A 20835-nucleotide genomic window follows, 5' to 3' on the forward strand; every position below is an offset into this window, starting at 1 on the left:
TTTGTGTTAAAACGGTCAAAATTTCTATGGTGGTCACACATGTCACACTACGTTTCTTGCTTCTATTTCCTGGTGGTTCCCAACGGGTTTCGTAATATAAAATTAGTAAGTTAGACAAAAATAAATTAACTGCCTTGAATATATATATATATATATATATATATATATATATATATATATATATATATATATATATATATATATATATATATATATATATATATATATATATATATATATATATATATATATATATATATATATATATATATATATATATATATATATATAGACATTTTTTTTTCAAGCCGCAAAAATCTACGAAGCTTTGCATAATTAGGTTTCAATTAGATGTGGCATTGATGCACTACAAATTATTCATTTGACCCGGCATATTACTACGTTGCGATTCGTGACAAAGCAAATGTGTGTTTGTTTCTGGTCAATGCAAAGCACTTTGTTTGGTAATTGCACACTATATAAGTGTCACAAAAACATGCTAGGTCAGTTGAAAATAAATGGATTTTTTCTTCTTATTCAAGTGAATTCAAATTAATTAATTCGTCACATTAACTGAAAATGCTTACAGTCAAAACCATTTATAATTCAACCATCTAGTTATAAATTCTAAATATTGCTAAAAAAAATAGGGAACAATAGAAACCGCAGATAATATTATGCCCGTAGGTTACAGGTATGTAAGTAAAAACAGAAGTCGAGATTGAAGTTCAACTTTCAAATAACACTTTCACTCAATGTGAAATGGTTAACGCACTCAACTCGAGACTGGTATAACGCAGACTCGATTCCTGCTCAAGGTCAAATCGTTTGTTAGTGTGTTCAACAATATATTTGCATTTTCGCTATATTCCTTTCTCACCGTTCCGAACATTTTGTTTTAGTTTATATTTCTGTAGTTAAACAATTTTCAAAAAAACCTGGTTTAATCTACCTAGTGGTACAATTATGCCTTTCTCATTTGTCCAAATCACGATTCCATGGCTGGTTATGTTCAATATAATGATGGTGATATTTGTATTACATATTCAGCACGATTTGCACATACATACAATGGATCGACAGCCACGAACTTGAGATGCTATGTGTCGACGCTGAAACGCTTGAAACTAGCGGTGGATCCAGGAGGAACGTCCGGCATTAGCTGTATGTTTTCTTTCGGCTAACTTATTTTATCATGCGGAGGTGTGTTCGTGTGAAGGGGATGAATAACCCACAACCGAACCACCCCTCCCCCAGCCTATCTTGGTATACCCACTGGGTGAAGGTGATTGGGTTGAGAGAGAAGTGAGTCTGAATAAGGTGGATGAGGTGGTCGTTAGAGGGGGTTTTGTTGGGAGACTTCATGTGGGGGACTTGATGAGGGTGGTTTGATGGGGGTGACTTGATGAGGTGGGCTTGATGGGGAAAATTGAAGGGGGTTTGATGGTGGGAACTTGTTGAGGGAAAGGTAAAGGGTTTTGTGTAACGTGGGGAGCAACCCCTCACCACATACCCCTAGCTATGCCTCTGTTAAAATACAGATAACCTATTTTAGTAAAAAAAAATAGGTTATCTGTATCTGTATGATCAGCCTAACCCCTCCGCCGGGATTAGGCTGACCATTTTCAGAGTGATTGCATAACCTTTCTTTATGAGAAAGGCAAAAATGTGCCAAAGTCCAAAAAGTCAAGTTTCGTCAAAAATAATGTTTTTGACATTATTTCAAATCTCGACGTTTCATGCATTTTGAAGACATTTGGCCTCAAAAATTCAAATTTCATTTTGAAATTTTCCTTGTTCCTCCCCCCTTTAAGCATTTTTCAGTAGTGGGATTAAACGACTTCAGTCGAAGGAACTTTGGTTAGTCATTATAGAGCTAGACTGGCAAATCCAAGTAATCTTGCACCCAATTTAATAAGTTTTGCATCATTTTGATATCATGGTGCTATAAGTTTTTATGGGAATTTGCTGTGTGGTAGGTGTTCAACAAATTTTGACCATCTTGTTTTAAATTGCTCCCACTGTGGACCGGTTCCTACACGCTATTCTCACCCGGATGTCATGCAATCGGGAACCCGTAACTCTTGTTCAGTTAGCGTATGCATGTTTGGGTTTATTCTTTTACGTATTCAATTGCTAACTAACAGGAGCAAAAAATGTAGGAATTTCACACCTCACGCCTTCCCGAAAAAGTGAAGTTCCATAACGCAAAGGTGAACATCCTACACGAGAAATTTTAGTCAATTGTTGTTTACTGTAGTTTGTTTGTTTGCAGATGAATAACTAGAATGCAGAACTTTGAGGTAACCAAGTTCCGAAACTAAAAATTAAGCTTATACTCCGAGTATTAAGGTTTTCTTTTGTATTCCAACGTACGAAAGAATTTTATTGTCGTGAAATGTTATTCGAATCTCGCTTCACATTGGCTGAATAATAATGGAAGATTATATCAGGGTACCACTTACAGTGTCAGTTAATTTGAATTTTGTGAACTTCTTCATTCTCTTTATGCTTATCTCGATCCATTTCAATTTTCCATTTTCGTCAAGAGCTTCTGAAGTGAGCAGGGCATCTATGTATTTAAAAGAAAAGTTTTCGACGCCGATCCTTTTCCCATGATGAAAAGTCTGGGCATTCAGCTCGTCTTCACTATTTCGATCTTTAGGTCATCAGCAGGCGTACAGTGAACAGAGCACACAGTTCCAACAAAACTGACACATTGTCGGATTGAAAACGTCTTCTACGCTGCCATAATTGTCAATGTCTTGTCGGAATCTAGTTTATCCAAAACATATATGAAAGCCTGCTTGAAGTGATATTTTTAAAATACAGATATTATTCCTTGATCTTAGAGTTGGATAATACATGTCGTGTTTGGTATCCGTTTTCAAAACAATGCATTTTAATTAGCATTAAACATTTGATTTTCTGAATAAGCACCCATTTAAACGATAGAGTAGAGTGGAATCAAGTAGGTCAGTTTTTTTTTGCGAGCTCGTGCGATGGTATTTTTGCACTGATTTTGACAAACAATCACTTGCTGGAATGGTTATACATCTGGCAATGTTTTGGCAATAATAATTTTAAGCATGGCTAAATATTTTTCAAGCTAAATCCAATAAGGCGAAAATACTTTGTTCGATGTTTTTAAAATCTGTGGGTGCGATAGGTACGATACACACCTAGAAAATCAGCGGTTCGACTTTCATTTGAAGAGTATGAATACTGCAGATTAATTAATAACACAAATAATAAATGCGATCCATTGAAGTTATTCAGGCAAGAAAATGAGGAAGTGGTAACTGATGTGAAAAATCATTAAACCGCGAAAGAAAATGTTGAAAACATGTTTTTTCAGCAACTGCATCTGGTTTTGTACTTGCAAATGACTTCTTTGGTGTCCTCGACGTCGCCAGAGTGTGTAATTGAAGTTGTGCATTCCGGTTCACCAGCGCGTCAGATATTTTGCGCGAGTTAACAATATAATAATTTAATATCTTGTTGAAGTAGATAATCAAAAAAAATTGATCGAGAAAGAGCAGGAAATGGAATCCAAAAAAATTCTCTGAAGCGAAAACCTGATCGTCGAATAGCTAAGCCTATTCGACGATCAGGTTTTCGCTTCAGAGAATTTTTTTGGATTCCATTTCCTGCTCTTTCTCGATCAATTTTTTTTGATTATCTACTTCAACAAGATATTAAATTATTATATTGTTAACTCGCGCAAAATATCTGACGCGCTTTCAATGACGACGAGTTCTCTCCTTCCACACGAGCACGTTCGAACGGAGCCTTGAATTATTTAGAGGCTGATCAAATCTTGTCGCCATCTTGATCAGATGTAATTCTTTATCTCCTCTTCACTTCGTTTTCGTGTTTTTCACACAAAATATAAAATAATATGCTTGTCAAAATAATTCAAATTTACATTATAGTAGTGACGGATGACCTAGTGCCCCCAAGTTTCATTTTGAAATCCGTATATTTTTTTAAGCAAGAATATCGAATAACCAACATAATATTCGTGTTCAGTACGAAATTTTACGTAAGAAAAACTCACTTAATATTTTTGTATATTGATTAAATGTGCTGCGCTGAGGGCGAATGACAATGCGTTTCCGAAGAACAACACGATCCACGGTAACAGCCGAAATGACAGTCGTCAACGATGTTCTCCACCGTGTATCAAATCCACGTAACAAGAGTGACCTCTAACATAGCAAACATAATGCCCTATACCTATTGTACCCCCATACCTATTTGATTCCATTCTACTCTATATACAAATTCTACAAGAAACAATACCGCAACTTCTGCGTGAGCTGATGCACATTTTCCCTTTATTTTACATTTGAAAACTTTTGCGCAGCCGAAAGTCGCCATCTTGGATTTCAAAATGATGTCACTCATCGATTTCCGCAATCTACCTGTCACGCCCGTTCCAAAAATACCCATAATTTGAGATTTTAAAAAGCTTTGCTCAACCGGAAGTCGCCATCTTGGAATTCGAAATGAAGTCACTCATCGATTTTCGCAATCTACTTGTCAAGCCCGTTCCAAAAATATCCAATATCCGTCATGTACTCGTTAAGCCAGTTACAAGAATATCTTGAGTATAGCTTCTATTTCCAATATACACTACACAGCTTCCCGGGACTCTGGGAAAAAATAAACTAATTTCCCGAAAAATCCCGGGATCCCGGGAAATAAAAAGAATGACTTATCTGCTTGAAAATTAAAGAATGAATTTAAAAGTTTTCAAGCATATTTGATTATATGTATATCTGTCCTAAAACAGTTGTTAGAATATGTCGATTTGACGGACTACATAGCATTGAATCAATTGATAACTAGTAACTCAGTTTATACAATATCAACTTCTTTTGAATGATTTTGCTTGGATCAACCTTCGATAACCTAAATTCTAGTAATCACGATTACGATTCCGACGATATCCTGAACGCATACACTGGAATTACTGTCCAAAATTGGAATTCGTCTACCATAGATTTGCTGTTACGAGTGAGTATCCGAATTACTTGGTTTTAAAAAATGCTGCATCCTTGATAGCGACATTAAAAGAGTTTAGATGTGCAGGATAGTGGTTCTGTACTGCTTGCACATCAAACGAAATATGCACTCGATGAACGGACCAAATAGCGTTTGCATTGAGCACGATATCTTTACAAAACATCCCAATTTTCGAAACTAAAACTAATCGATTTTTTAAAGAAATCAGCCCAACTTCCGTAACTAATATCTATTTTAAAACACTTTCATTGAAGATCTAGTTATCAACAAAAGAAACAACTATTTTGATATCCACAAATTGTTTCGTCGGTTGCAGAGATATCATGCGAACCACTAACGGTATTGTAAATAATTACTTCGCGGTAATAGTCCGCGAATTTGACGAAATTTGGCATGAAAACATGAACATTCTTTAGCAAAGACTTGTGCAAGGTTTGGACACTATACCTTAAAAAATCACAAAAAATGTCTTCATATTACCGAGTTCAAAGATATATCGCCCATTGATCTGCGAATCAGTTGAAAACGTATAATTTACAATTACTGCCCACTCCAAGTGTTTGCCGGTCGAGATATTGCCTGCAGAATTTTTTGGAGAAGGTACGTTTTATGGAATAAATTAAAAGATCCTTTTCATGGGATTCCCGAATCCAGAAAATGGCAAAAATCCCGGGAATTTAATTCCCGTGATGGAATCTCTAATTGTATGTCAGGTAATTATAAGTGTATCTTCTGATCATACTAACTTTGTAGGTCCTACAAATTTTGATATATGGCGCATTTTTGAAAACATAATCTGTAAGTTAAATTTTTAACTAAAACATGCTATATCTCGAAACACATAGGACCTACAAAGTTTGCATCTTCAGAAGATTTATTTAAAACGATAGGACCTACAACTTTTTCGAAGACACAACATTTCTCTCTAGCTTTATTAAAAAGTTGATAACATCACCGACTTAGCGACTGAATGCCGAACTAGTATGAATCAACCAAATAAAGTGCTAAGTGACATACATCAACTTTTCAGAAAACAGCATAACTCTATAAAGAAAGATAATAATTGATTTAACGTTTCTAATTTTTTGACCACAATGTACCGTTTTTTCTTGATCCCAAATTGCTCGGTCAACTTTCAATGTAGAAACATGACACTTTTACTAGAAATTTCTAAAAAAATATGCTCAACAATATACATTCGGCAAAGTAATATATTAGATAGAAAATATCCGTACATAGTAAGTATGTAGGCGGCACTGACCTTCAGGAACATTTATTTGAGCCGAAACGTCAAAGTACAACGCAATCCAACCAAAACCAATATTATATTCGTTTTACCGATATGTTAGCAACAACATAACATTTACAAATGGCGAATCGATACACTACTTTTCCCTAAAACGTCGGAAAACGAACGAGAAAAGTCGGATTTCCACATGACACAATGTGGGGCTAGCCCCTTTTGATCGCCAGATATTCAATTGGTATAGTACATTATCGGTGAAACGATAAACGATTCTTATTGGCTCTCAAACGTGAAACTTATCCGCTCGACGCGCCAACTGAATTTCATTATTGGTACCAGTCAAATTATGACGAAAGTATTTTCTTGCATTGATGATATATTGGTTGTTCTATTTTAATTGTTTTAAGATAAATATTACATAGTTTCACAAAATTTAAATTATTCGTGATAAAAACACACTCGTTCTGTCGTTTGACACCAAAACATTCAGTCGAATTTGATATTTTATTGCAAATTGTTGAGATCCGGAATTATTTTTTTATTGTTGAGGTTAGGTTTGTTGTTTTAGATACGGAAATATTTTACCTAGAAATTGGATTTATCAGTGGATAACCTCGACTCTGAACACCTGCACTCTTTAATCCAGTGATTTTCGCCCACTATCGTGTTTTCAATCGAGATTTCCATTTCTGGATTTTACCTTATTATAAACTGAAATCGGAAGAACGAATTCTTAGTGATGTAACTAGAAAATTACCATCTAGATATTTTTCAGAGGTAGAAATAATATTTTCTTCATCAATATTACTTTTCATTAGAAAAAATCACATTTGATTATAATATTAATTAATTTTATAAAACTAAAAACTTACTTTTCAATGTGTTTTGACAGATGAAAATAAAAACATCATCATTGCACGCTTGTGCTATCTAGCGGTCTACATCCAGCTTCAGATGGCGAATAGCGTTCTCGTTTTTACTTTTGTGCTGTCCCTGTGTAATGCAAAAAAGAAATTGACCATACCCAAGTTTGCATGACTGTGTCGGTGTACTGCACAGTCAAAAACGATAATGCCATAAAATATCTTTACAGTTACAGCCAGTTTACTAACAGATTTTCCATTACGTGACGATAGAGAACCGCCGACCTCAAGGATAACACCGATTTACCCCAGCATACCGCGACTGAGCACAATTACTGCTAATTCGCTACCCCTTGTCACATTAGTTTCCTTTATGCACATCAACCATGCTTCTCGCACTGTCAAGGGTTAAGTTAGCTTAACATCCTTAATCACTTGGTGTAACGTTCGGAGGGGAAAACAACAGCAGCAGCACTTTGTATTTGACTACACCGAGCTATTGGTTGCGAATAGTTTATTGACAAAACGGGTTATATCTTTATGCTATGATTGAATGTAGGTTTATCTGTTGAGGGACGGGGTGGCTTCCGACGGTTCAGGGAAAAATAAAACATTCATCTACGTCTACCGGAATCATCACTTCATTTGTAAAGCTTTGTCTTTGATTGGAGCGGTGGAACCGCAAAGAAATTAATGATCGCTTAAGCTGCGTATTACTTGATAATGATAGTAGTTTACACATTTAAATATAGAACTTATCAGATTTACAACACAGCTTCCGAACAGCTTCATTAGTGTTCAACAATCATAAATTAGATCAAACGATTATGCTAATATCTTTACGGTCGATTAAGAGCGCGAATTAGATTAGTGTTAATTTGGAATAGCTTTGTTAGAATCAGGCCCGTAGCCAGGATTTTGTTTCGGGAGGGGCTTAAAAATTATTGCATAAATGTATTAATTTTGATGACTTGAGATAGTCCCTGGAAACTGAACGTAATTATGAAAAGTGAAAACTATTCCAAAACTAAGGCAATAGACACTAAAAAACACTAAAAGTATGTTGTCTGTTACAAGAACGGCTATAGTGCATCGACGAATTTGATTATTATTAATTTAGAAATTTCTCTAGTTACAAAAATGAATATTCAAGAGTTCAAAGTATTTAGGGCTGCTTGAAAATGCTACGCATTCTAGATTACACGTTTACAAGGTGTAGAAAAATATCCAAAAACCCGTCTCACGAAATTTTACACGCATTTGCTAATCACGAGAACGAAACCAACGTCAAGGTTATCTCAATGGATAGGAATATATCAATGTGAAATCCAAGTTTACGGTTGTAAAGGATGTCCGCACAAAGTAAATGTCGGAATTTGCTTCAAACCTTCTGATAAGGCAGGCGATTTGTAGATGCGGAAAATAGGTTTAACTCCTATTTTCATGATCAGGCGTTTTGCTACTATTACTAGTTCTGTGACTTCATACGAAGTTTGCGTTAACTCAACTTTATGAAATTTTTAATTTAAATGATACTGATTATGTCGAGATCGGAAAATGTCTGTGTGTATGTAAGTGTGAGTGTATGTGTGTATGTGGAAAAAATGTCACCTCTGTTTCTCAGAGATGGCTGGACTGATTTGCACAAACTTAGTCTTAGTTCCCATCGGCCGCTATTGAATTTTTTATTGATTGGGCTTCCGGTTCCGGAGTTACGGGTTGAAGAGTGCGACCACAAAGCAAATCCCCATATAAACTGAAATGAAAAATTCTCAAAGTAAGAGGAAAATTTCAAAACCGAATTTGCCTTTTAGATGCCAAATGACTTTAAAATGCATGAAACGTTGAGATTTGATGAAATCTCGAAACAAAAATATTGACAAAAATTGACTTTTTGGACTGGCATATTTTTGCCTTTTTCATATAGAAAAGTTATGCAATCACTCTAACAATTGTCAGCCTAATTTTCTTGACATATAAAGGCTTTGGTAGGAGTATGCAATGAGGGGCTTTAAAATTAAAACTATTTTAAATTTCTTAACACGTTGAAACTTTTCGGCAGGGTCCGGACCCCCCGGATATTCCTCCTTGATCCGCCATGCCATGGAATCGTAGTTTGGACAAATGAGAAAGACACAATTGCACCACTAGGTGGATTAAATCAGATTTTTTTTTCATTTTACTCTCGTGGAGAATGGGTTAAAGACTGTCTTCGACAATATTATCAGGCAAGTAAGAATAACTATCTATTTATTTATCTATTTAAGTATATTCTTTTCAGATACTTTTTATATCATTGGACTTACGAATTAAAAATATCGTAGACTGATATTCCTAGGTCACTGAAACTATAGTAAAAGTCAAAATGTAAAGTGAGTGCAAAAAGCTACTGATTTCACTACCAAGCAAGAATAAGAACCTTAGCTTTATTGACTTTCAGCGATCTTGCAAAACCGTTGGAACTTGAGAAGATTACCTAAATTAATAATATTATTAAACATTTGAAGGTTTTATTTCGGAATTCATGGGTTTCTGGACAATGTAAAATATATATATTTCAATGATTTAATCTACTAATGGAAACTACCCAGAATTTAATCTACTGAGCGAAACTGCTCAGAACTTGTTCACTAATCGAAAAAAAATAGTTAGCACCGATTAACGAATGCTTCTAATTTACGTAAAATTTGGTAAATATAACATTGATGACACCACCAAAATAACTAGAAACTTTAAACTTATAAGCTTAATAAACATCACTTGCTTCCGACACATGGAAGAGAACACATCGCACTTACATCTAATTTGCCGAAGAGGCTTTCTTTGAGAGTTGTCTGATTTTAAATTACAGCAAATTATCCGTTTCCTGTGAAACTTTAGCAAAGCTTTTTGTCAATTCGTTAAACATATATGTGGACACTCATCTGCTCAGTAATTGGTTTGTTTTTGAATAAAAATAAATAGCTCTTGATTTTTTTACAATCATCATCAAAATTGGAAGAGATGTATAACTTCTTGAAGAAAGTTGTAATGTTTGTCTGATTACAGGTTTGTTTTACCACTATTTGGGAAAAAGTTTCAATTAAAGTTGTTGCACCTAACGCATAAAAGTTGTACGGATAACGAAGACGAAATGAGAATATCGGAGCGAAATTCCGAAAGCACTCGTGGTGAGTGTATAAAAGATAAAAGATAGAAGAGTGATCTTGAATCGATTTCGATTGGTTGATTTTTTTTCCTCTCTTTTCTCTCTTATTTAAGATTATCTCTCTCATTTTATTTCATGACGAGCAAAAACAGAACAAAAGACTGTCACATACTGAAGGCATGAAATCGAAACACTTATCCAAACTTATTGGCTTATAGATTCAATCAGTCCCAACCTTTTAGCCGCCCTTCGTGATTGCCTCTTGTTTTACCACTTTTTGACCCGTCCACTTTTAAAAGAATTTTCTTTTACACGTTTTTTGCAGATATCACGGATTTATGGATTAACAGTGTATTAGTACGGAACGAATTACTCGAAAAATGAAATGAAACGTCAATAAAAATGGTATTGCGTTAAAATGACGCGAAAAAAACTGTCTTCTCGGCTGAATCGTTCTCAGCCAAATGAAATACTTATTGTGTAGCACAGTACAAAGTACAGAGTGCACTCCGCTAGCGAATGACGGATCTCAATAGTGGCATGTCTGTAATAATATACGTACATGGAACTATTGAGAGCCAGAGCTACAGGTCCAAAGCCCTGGTAAAGGAGGATGGTTGTGATGATCTGGGCCGAGGTCACCACGTAAAGCAAGGTAGGTCATAACCCCAATTTCAAGGCGTGAAGCGACCCGTGCCGAGGGATGAGTGATCGAGGGGGTGAAAAAGATGCTCGATCGTTAACGGAGCCTGTGGGGTACCTGGGCAACCCCCACAGTAAGCGTCCCTTACCACGTTAATGCGGAGCTCTGGCGTGGCGGACATCTATTCTCGCGCTACTCGTGGGATTAAACATGGAGTCAACAAAAAACAAAAATAAACAGTCGGAGGTGCCAAACCCCTTCGCTAGAGGTGGTTTGGCGATGTCTCCCCCCCGTGGGGAGAGTAGTGGAGCGATGAGTGCTGCATCTGAAAGCACCAGTGACCCCCCAGCAGCGGTAGGAAATAGCCCTACCAACGCACCGGACGGGCCACTATCTGCGATGCGCAAAGTGGTGGAGCAGCTCGATTCAATAATCGAGTACACTAGCGCAAAGCAAAACATAAGCAAGGAGTTAAAACAGAGTCTCCTGGAACTCCGAAAAACTGTTCGTGTCGCAAGACAGAAACAGCAGGCTTATGCCAAGAGGGTGGAATGTCGGGAGAAGTCCGACAGAGAAACCCAGACAGTGGCCTCCAAGAGGGAGGGAAAAGAGAAGGTCGATACGGGAGCAGCCACGTCGCTCGAAGCGGCGGCCGAGTTCCTCTCGAAGGGAAAAGGCAAGAGTAAGGGCAATCGCAAGACGTCGTCGAACGCCAAGCGCCCTAGGAAGTCGCCAGGCGAGGGTGCAAAAACCGACACCACACGGCGTGCAACCGTTAAGGCCAAACGCCGTCTGGCTGAGGTAAGCGAGGGCGAGAGTGACCTCGCTGAGCAGAGCGTTGGTACCAGCAACCCGGCGCGACCGGGGCAGGGAAACCCAAACCACTGGACGCTGGTCACCAAGAAGAAGCCGGCACCGACACCGGAGGTACCGCGGCCCGCGAAGAAGGCCAAGGACAGAGACGAGGCCTTGTGGTTGAAAACCGACAAGGACAAATACGCCGATGTCCTAAAGTCGATGAAGGCGGCCGAAAGCCTTTCGGCCCTTGGGCAAGATGTGCGTAGCGTGAGACGCACCAACACGGGAGAAATGCTTCTGGTGCTGAAGCGAGGCGCACAATCTAGTGCGGTATACAAGGCCTTCGCCCAAGAGGTCCTTGGTGAAGGTGCCCAAGTCAGGTCGCTAGGGGCGGAAATGACTCTCCAGTGCAAGCATCTGGACGAGTTCACGACCGCAGAAGATGTCGTCGCAGCCGTTAAGGAACAATGCGACGTCACAATCGAGCGGGCCTTTGTGCGATTTAGAGATGGACCCTCTGGCACCCAAGTAGCCTACCTCAGGCTACTGAAGGCGGATGCCAAAAAGGTAACCGAGAAAGGGAAGCTGAAGATTGGCTGGTCGGTATGCCCTATTAGCATACCCCAGCCGCCTTCAGTGGATAGGTGCTATCGGTGCCTTGAGTCCGGCCACAAAGCCTACGAGTGCAAGGGCATAAACAGGAGCAAACTATGTCGTCGCTGCGGCGAGGAGGGGCATAAGGAGCGGGGCTGCACTAAGGCGTACAAGTGCCTTATCTGCACCGCTAAGAAGCAAGCCCATAAACATGCTATGGGCGGACCTTCGTGTCCCTTCGGTGAGGCAAATAAGAAGAAGCAGTGAACGTCACACAGCTAAATCTTAACCATTGTGCAGCAGCCCAACAGCTGCTGTGGCAGTCGGTCTCGGAGTCGAGGACAGATGTTGCCCTCTTATCAGACCAGTACCGCATCCCGGCCGGCAACGGCAATTGGGTTTCGGACGGGTCTGGAATGGTGGCAATCTGTACAACGGGACGGTTCCCGGTTCAAGAGGTAATACACTCCTCCGCCGAGGGTGTGGCGATTGCCAAGATCAATGGTGTGTTCTATTGCAGCTGCTACGCCCCACCAAGGTGGCCAATAGAACAGTTCAACCAGATGATCGACAGGCTCTCGTCGGACCTAGTGGGCCGGAAACCAGTAGTCATAGCGGGAGACTTTAACGCTTGGGCAGTGGAGTGGGGCAGCCGCTGTACAAATAGCAGAGGTCAAGCGCTAATGGAGGCGCTTGCGAAACTCGATACTGTGCTAGCTAATAATGGCTCAGCTAGTACATTCCGTAGAAACGGAGTGGAGGCGTGGGTCTATTATATATTTCCTTATGTAAACAACAAAATTAATTTAACGAGTTTAAATATTTGTCTGGCAGATCTCGCGCAAGCGCTTAGTCATTGCACGTGGACACCTGTTTACGAGGCGAGGAAATATTTTTTTCCTCACCAACTATGTCTTGGGGGGGAGTTGTTCATTTCTATCTCGCTATTGTAAATTTCCGTGTCATCATCGTAGTTACTGTCTTTCTGTTCGCGAATATCTGATTTCTTCCTTGCTTCTCGCCCTCAATAATTGCCCTTCCGAATGGATTCCATTTCTCCCAAATGTGACATTAATCTGCGAGTAAGCGGTATCCGATCTTGTAGCGGAACATTGATTTTCTTATCGTCCATATATAGGAGGATTTTAATTATAGCATTCTCATACACAACCATGTGTTTTAAGTTGATTGAAATGAATGGTTTCGTCTGTGCTAATTTGTTGAGCGCTAAATGCCTGACATGGTAGAACTCGATAAAGGCGGCTTCCGAAAGTCTAACCTCCATTTACACCTTCAGGAAATGTTCCACATTATGAATGCTCGGTACTATGCGAATCATCAATAATTTTATAATCACCGTATTTGGCTGGAGCAACACTTCTTGCTTCTGCTACTCACTGATCTCGATAGATTACTACAGCAACAATTATAGTAACAATTTATTTTATTCTTCAGACAAGGCACACAATATAAAAGTTACTATTTTTGTCGTCCGCTTCGCACTAGCTCGAGCAAAAGCATAAAGTACACTGAATTTCGTGACCATTGCCTTTGGTGGTTATTAATAGCCCTCTTCAACTTTTTTTCAATAATTTGTTCAAACCAAATCAGCAACAAATTTTGTTAAAAGTAGCCGGTTTTATAAATTTATTTTTGAAAAATTTCGGGAGGGGCTTTAGCCCCCTAGCCCCCCCTCTGGCTACGTGCCTGGTTAGAATCGTTTTTTACGAGTATCAAATGGAACCGAACTTGTTTTTCCCAAACAAATCAAATCACGTTCGACTCACTGTGCTAGGATATCTTCTATGGAGCAACGACACTGAAATAGAATTGATTTGCATAAAAAAACCGACTATGGGCATTAGAATCAGGATTTGGTTGTAAGTTGGTTGTAGAGAATTCATTGGCGGGCAAACTGAAGCTTTGATGTAAGGTGCGATCATCAACTCTCTCTTCGCCAGTTTTTTTTAGGGGTTGATGGCAGTTTTATTTTTCGTCTAAACGCGTCAGCAACATATTAGCAGCAGTGAGTCATCAGCTTGAACAGGCTTCTGATGGCAATAAATTCAACCAGTTTTTGTTTGTTTATATCAGACACCAGCTCGATTATTTTTGAAGGATTTTGAAGAGTGGATGGTCAATTTATTGAAATTTGAGGTTGTCGTGTCATACATAGCCAGTTTGACCCATCCCATCCTAGACGCGAGGTTGCATGTCAAATGAGTAGGCTTGCTTGATCTCATGTATTCGTGGCTTTATTCGATGCATATTGGAAATAAACAGGCAGATGACACTGCCGTCGTTGTAACTCGTTCTGTTTTTTCTTTGTCTTATGATATTTCATAGAGCATATTTGAAGAACGACTCAGTTTAAAGTCATGACCTGAATTACTGGCCTGGATAAAAGAGGCCAGTGTACTTTCAGATTTTGCTAGTGACTCTTGCATTAATCTGCATGATCCTTGTCTTTGGGTATATTGAACATGTAGAGTACATTTCTTGAAAATTTAATTTTTAGATGTTCAGCAATATTATCTGAAAGGAGTAGTAATGTGAATACTTTTTGTGAAAACTACATACACTAAAGTAAGTTGAGACGATTTTGTTTTGAGTGTAGAAGTTGATTTATTTTAGTGCAAAATTTTTATCGATTACACCCTTTATATTCAGCAAACACATTTTGTTTTAATATTTTTATTCACGAGTTTCAAAGATCATTAATATTCCTGAAGCATAGAAAACCACAACCAATTTGACTGGATTATCCTATTTGTTTTACCTATACCAAACACAAATACAACTAAACAATCAAATGCACTGTTCTACACAGCTATCGTTATATGAACAAACGATTTGCATTGGAAGTATTTCCAAGCGGATTTATGCAGCCATAAAATCTCTAAAAGTGCAGCTTTTAAAACATTTTGATTGGTATTTTATGGTTTAAACTTCTTTATATTCTAAACGCCAGGTCAACAAAAATCAACTAAACATTTCGGTATATTCGATACCCAAAGTATAAATAATCAACCTATCCCATAGATTAGTAAAAAAAGACGCTGCGCATATCAATAACCACCAAATTTATTCTACATAAATCTTAGCACTGACCCCTTCAAAGCCCCTAATTTCGATGAAAATAATTGTTGGTTTTGTTTCCTCAAATTCGTGAGTAGAATTAATTTAAAAAAATGCCCTACAGTATGTTATCAGGATAGGCTGTCAATTGAGTTGATCCGATTTCGACATCTCATTTCAATCCTTCATGTTGTTTCTTGTTGTTCTCTTCCCATAAGTTTGGTATCACTGGATTCAGTCCCCAAAGGGTTAAAATCAACAACGCCTCCTTAGATCTCCCATTCCGCGCCTTACATGCTACACCATTGAAATCAACCATCTGCTAAACGTCTATTAAATGCTGTTTTCTTTTCCCCCCAGATTGTTGTCCTACTGCTATCCCTGGTCAAGGCAGCATCCAAGTATTACGACGGCCCGGTACGACCGTACGAGTTTGGCTACAGCATCGAAGGTAACCAGCATCGGAAAGAATCAAAAGGTAGGTAGGCCAATCCCAACGAGTTATCCCAAATGGTTAAAAGTTAGCATGATGAACCCGTAGACCGGTCATTCGATGGGAGAATAGTTGGCGCGACAATGATGTCATTCGAAATCGTTTAGCGCAGCGTTTTTATTTTTTTTTTGTATTCAGGAAACTTGTTATCAGGTTTCCACTCTCTTTTTTTCTGGAATCGGCTGAGAAAGGCAGACGGTAAGATAGGAAAGACAAGAAGCCACGATGGTGGGAAAGATAAATTGAGTGATTTGAATCCGGCTAATGATATTTGCAACCAGTATCAGCAAAAATATTTATAGATCTGTGAGCCGGAACTAATACAATATTCGGGCTGTGCTGTAAGAGTAAATCGAACGAGGTGATTTCAGTTGACCAGTTGTCTGTGATATCGTACTACTAGAGCCATTTTATGGCGAAGGCCTATTCTGACATTTCTTACTAAATGTTAGTAGAAATAAAGATGCTGAATCCCTCTGGATAAAGACTTGCCATCTATCTTATTCAGGTTATTTATCTGTAAGTAAGAAGGACGAAATCGAGGGCACTCAGTTCGAAGTTTACTATACATCAACACAACAAGTAGGCTGGAAAAGCCAACTTACTTCTACTTAACGACGCTGAATCCCTCTGGATAAAGACTCCACACGTCGATCGTTTTTTTACCATTTATCTGTCAGTGTCATTCCAATCGAGCACGAGACCTGTGAAAAGCCCGCAATCCGAAGAAAATCGCTTCGAATCCTTCGAGAACGAGGGCCATTGACATTTAATGCCAAAATATCCTTACCCCTGCGTTGCAGAAGACAAATGGTAAAATCGCCGGAAAACTCTATGCTTGCTCATATGACCCTATTTCACGCTTTTCTAAACATTCTTCCTTCAACTCCCTGCTCTTCCTTGAGTACTATAGCTCTTAATATTGAAAAATATTTCACACCTTCCAGTCCCTTGCTAATTAGCTAACACGTATCCCACGACTACCACGAAAGTTGATGCCGAATCACTTTAAACAAAAGTATAATATTTAATTGATTTTATCAGCCTAAATTCAATGTTATATTCTTGTGATCAGATTTTAAAACGTTGGGGAAATGGGTTTGGAAGTGGAGGGGGTGCAGTTTAGTGGCTTGAGAATGGAGGATGCCTCAGAAACTCTTCATCTCATTTCGTTATACAGGGTGGATGAAGGGGATGCAGGTGTGCGGGTGATACAGGGGGGGGGGGGTGATGAAGGGGGAAAGTGTAAGGGTAAGAGGGAGGGGGCGATGCTACATACAACTTCATAAATATATAATATAATATTATATCTTCCATTTAAGGCTTGATTTGAGAAAATCGGTTCAGCCATCATTTAAGAATCGATGTGACTTTAATTGTGGAATACGCCCGGAATCTGGAACTTCCGGAATTGTCGATAGTGGACAATATATTTAAAAAATATTTGTCTGGCAATCAGTGATCTAGACCTAAGAGTCGAAGTAAATTGGTGACCATTTCAGTAAGTAGATTTTTAGCCTATGAGGTATTACGATTGTAACGGTTTATATGGAAAATTCCACTGTGACCTTACTGTAACTCTGGAACCAAGAGTCAGAACCAAATAAAATTCAGCAGTAGTCAAGGGTATTACTTTATCTTTCATTTGAAATCAAGTTGGTAAAAATCGGTAGAGAATTCGCTAGGAAATAGGCGTGATATTAGCTTAGGAACTTGGTAAGTTCCCCGGGGCTTCACTACTGTCATAGGTGGCCAATGAGGTCAAAGCTACTTTGATTGGTCATAAGAGAGCTAAACTTACAAAACGAAGTAATGTTGCAGTTATTTTAATATGTATTACATCATTTAGACATCATGGTGTTACCAGTTTGTATGGAAATTTGCTGTCTGATCACACTCTTCAACCCGTAACTCCGGAACCGGACGTCGGATCAAGTTTGTGTAAGTCGGTTCGGATACACACATACATACACACGGACATTTTCCGATCTCGACAAACTGAGTCGAATGGTCGATTTTTACAATGATTGCATAACCTTTCTTTATATGAGAAAGGCAAAAAGCTCAACACGCTTGTTTCAGTTTAATCTCGTTTGTATTTAGGTATGAATAACACACATGCATATTGAAATTGCCCAAGAAAATATTTACTTTGAAGAACAGCTCATGAAATAAAGAATGTTTTTTTAGTGTTCATTCAACGAGTATGTAAATACTGTTGCTTTTAAAATGATTTATTTCCATTTAGATTTATTAGAACAATTTAGAACAATGCTTATATTCTTGGTGTCATCAAAGTTTTAACGCAAGATTTTCCGTACACTGTAACGAGTTACTGAAGCAAATAAGGCACTGCAAGTATTCCAAAAAATAGTGCCCGTCATTATTGTGCAATATTCCTCAGAATTGTTTCGATTATACGAATTGCCGCGTTTGACAATAATATAGGCTTGATATATTTGCAGGAAAACTGTTCACTTCAATAAAGAAAGCATCCAGCCTTCCCTTTGCAATAACACAGAAAAATAGAAATTAATTCTATGGTTACACGGAAAAAAATATTTCCAAACTCCTGAATGAAGTTCCATGAATTCTAAAACAATCACGTTCATGAGTACAAATCACACTACTTGTGACTAAAATATCACGATAACATGAATATGAATTACGGAAATCGTGACAAAGATGAATATGAACATAGGTCATTCTACCCTGCCAAAAAAAACCAACAAGAAACTCGTGAATAAGATATCACGAAAACGTGTATATAAATTAAGTATATCTTCACTAAGACCCTGAAATCATGAGCATAAATCATGCTACTCTGCCAGAAAACTCCGATAGTGAACTCATGAATAAAATATCACGGTTACGTGATGATAAGTTCTAAACGACATGTCCTATTGGACTCAGTTCTGCGAGATCGCAAAAAGTCTGCATGTGTGTATGTATGTGTGTATATGTCAAAAATATCACTTATTTTTTCTTGGAGATGGCTCGGACCGATTTGCACAAACTTAGTCTCAAATGAAAGGAACAACCTTCCCATCGGCTGCTATTGTATTTTGTGTCGATCGGAATTTCGGTTCCGGAGTTTCGAGTTTAAGAGATCGGCCACACAATAATTTGCCATATAAACTGGCTCGACTGTATAAAAATGATACAAAACTTTTTAAAATGGGTGCAAAAATACTTTGATTTGCCAGTCTAGATCACTAATGACAAACCAAAGTCGCTTTGACCACATTGGACAGCATGATCCATAGAAGTAGGAACTTAATAATGCTCAAAGGGTAGAGCAAAATTTCAAAATTGAATTTGTATTTTTGATGCCAAATGTCATTAAAATACATGAAACGTCGAGATTTGATGTAACATCGAAATTTTTTTTGACGAATTTGTCTTTGGCAATTTTTGCCTCATACAGAAAGATTATGCAATCGCTCTGAAAATCGTCAACCTAGTCCCGACTTAATTTTGTTTTTGAGTGACATACACCGAAGAAATGCACCTGAGAATTTCATAAATTAGGCGTATGAACCAGCTTTAAAGGAGTCCATTGGACACTTAACCCTACAACGCACAGTGGTTTTCTTCGCCTAAAACGTGCGAAAAATTATTGAATCGAAAACAGTAAAGCGTGCAGCAATGTCTTCTGGGATATTTAATGATGATTCAAGACCTGTATTTTGACGATATAGTTATATTGGTTAATCCCCCTTGAAGTGAGATATTTGCTACATTTTTTTTTCAAAGTATAAAAAACAAGATAAAGTATTCAGAAATGTCAAAGAACTTGTTTTTTGCGAATAACTTCACTAAAGACCCAAAATCTCTATTTATAGTACACTCGAAGTTATTGATCGTTGTTTGTGAATGACCCCTTAACAGCTTTTATTCAACATAACTTCTTTAATAATCGTAGAAAAAGCTTCAGCATGTTCAAGAAAGTTGAAAGAAGAAAGAAAGATATTAAGATACATATCTTTTCAGAAAAGATCATCGGTCAATCTCTTTTTTTTAAATCTAAAGTTTTATTTGGAACGGCTCAATGCGTTAGCACAACTGAGCCATGGGTCTTAATTTTTTTACAATAAGTAAAAATAAAAAAAAAAATAAATTCTAAGAATGTCGGTCTGCCAGATCTTGTTGACGCAGTCTGCTGCTGCGTGTTGAGATCCTTTTCCTTGGCGGTGAAGCCGCTTGGGGGTCATTCAGTCTGCCTTCTCTCGCTTTATCGTTCCCGTCCATGTCGTCATCGGTACTGCTTTATTGCTGTTCACGATCAGAGGTTCTTATTTGTTTCTTGTTCTTACGGGTCGCTATTGTATATCCGTCTTCATCGGTATTTGCTTCTTTAATGGCGATGCTATTTGTTGGTTTAGGTGCGGCTGTTGTGCTCGTTGTACCTGCATTATTGGTTGATTGGAGTTTTGACTAGTTGCTTCGGCGCATGTTTTTCCGTAGTGGTCTGTATGGTTACAGAATCAGCATGTTGGGGTCTGCCCGGGATATGTGATTAGCGTTGTTTGCTTATAAGTCACGCCATCCTTCGATGATTTGCATTCGATAGTCATGTAAGAAGGTATTGGTTTGATCACTCGCATCCTCACAATACGAACGCCGTTGGGAAAGCCGGCTCAAAAAATTCTCCAGGTGTCATTCGTAATAGATTCTACTTCTCCATATTGCGACATAAATCGTTTGATGTAATCTTCCTTCGTGCGCGGGGCCAAATCATGGATACGCACGTCTACCATGTCGTTTTCCATATGCACGGGAATCTTGATTCTGGCGTTATTAAATTCGACCTCGTGTTGCATATTGTTCTTTGTAATGAAGTTTTCGGCCTGTGCTAAGATTCTAAACGTGATCAAAGCACAGTTTTTTACGTGATGTAGCTGAATGTACGTAACTTCAGCGAGATTAAGCTCCATTTTA

General features: G+C 38.2%; 1 protein-coding gene across 1 annotated transcript in view; it reads left to right on the forward strand.

Annotated features, from left to right (window-relative positions):
- LOC131692513 (protein lethal(3)malignant blood neoplasm 1) overlaps nucleotides 1-20835 on the forward strand; it is a 40174-nt gene that overhangs the window by 12536 nt on the left and 6803 nt on the right. The window contains exon 2 of the mRNA XM_058979601.1: nucleotides 15762-15879. Coding sequence (XP_058835584.1) covers nucleotides 15762-15879 — 118 coding nt within the window. The remainder of the gene's footprint in view (nucleotides 1-15761; nucleotides 15880-20835) is intronic.

This window comes from Topomyia yanbarensis, chromosome 3, assembly GCF_030247195.1.
Source record: "Topomyia yanbarensis strain Yona2022 chromosome 3, ASM3024719v1, whole genome shotgun sequence".
Lineage (NCBI taxonomy): Eukaryota > Metazoa > Arthropoda > Insecta > Diptera > Culicidae > Topomyia > Topomyia yanbarensis.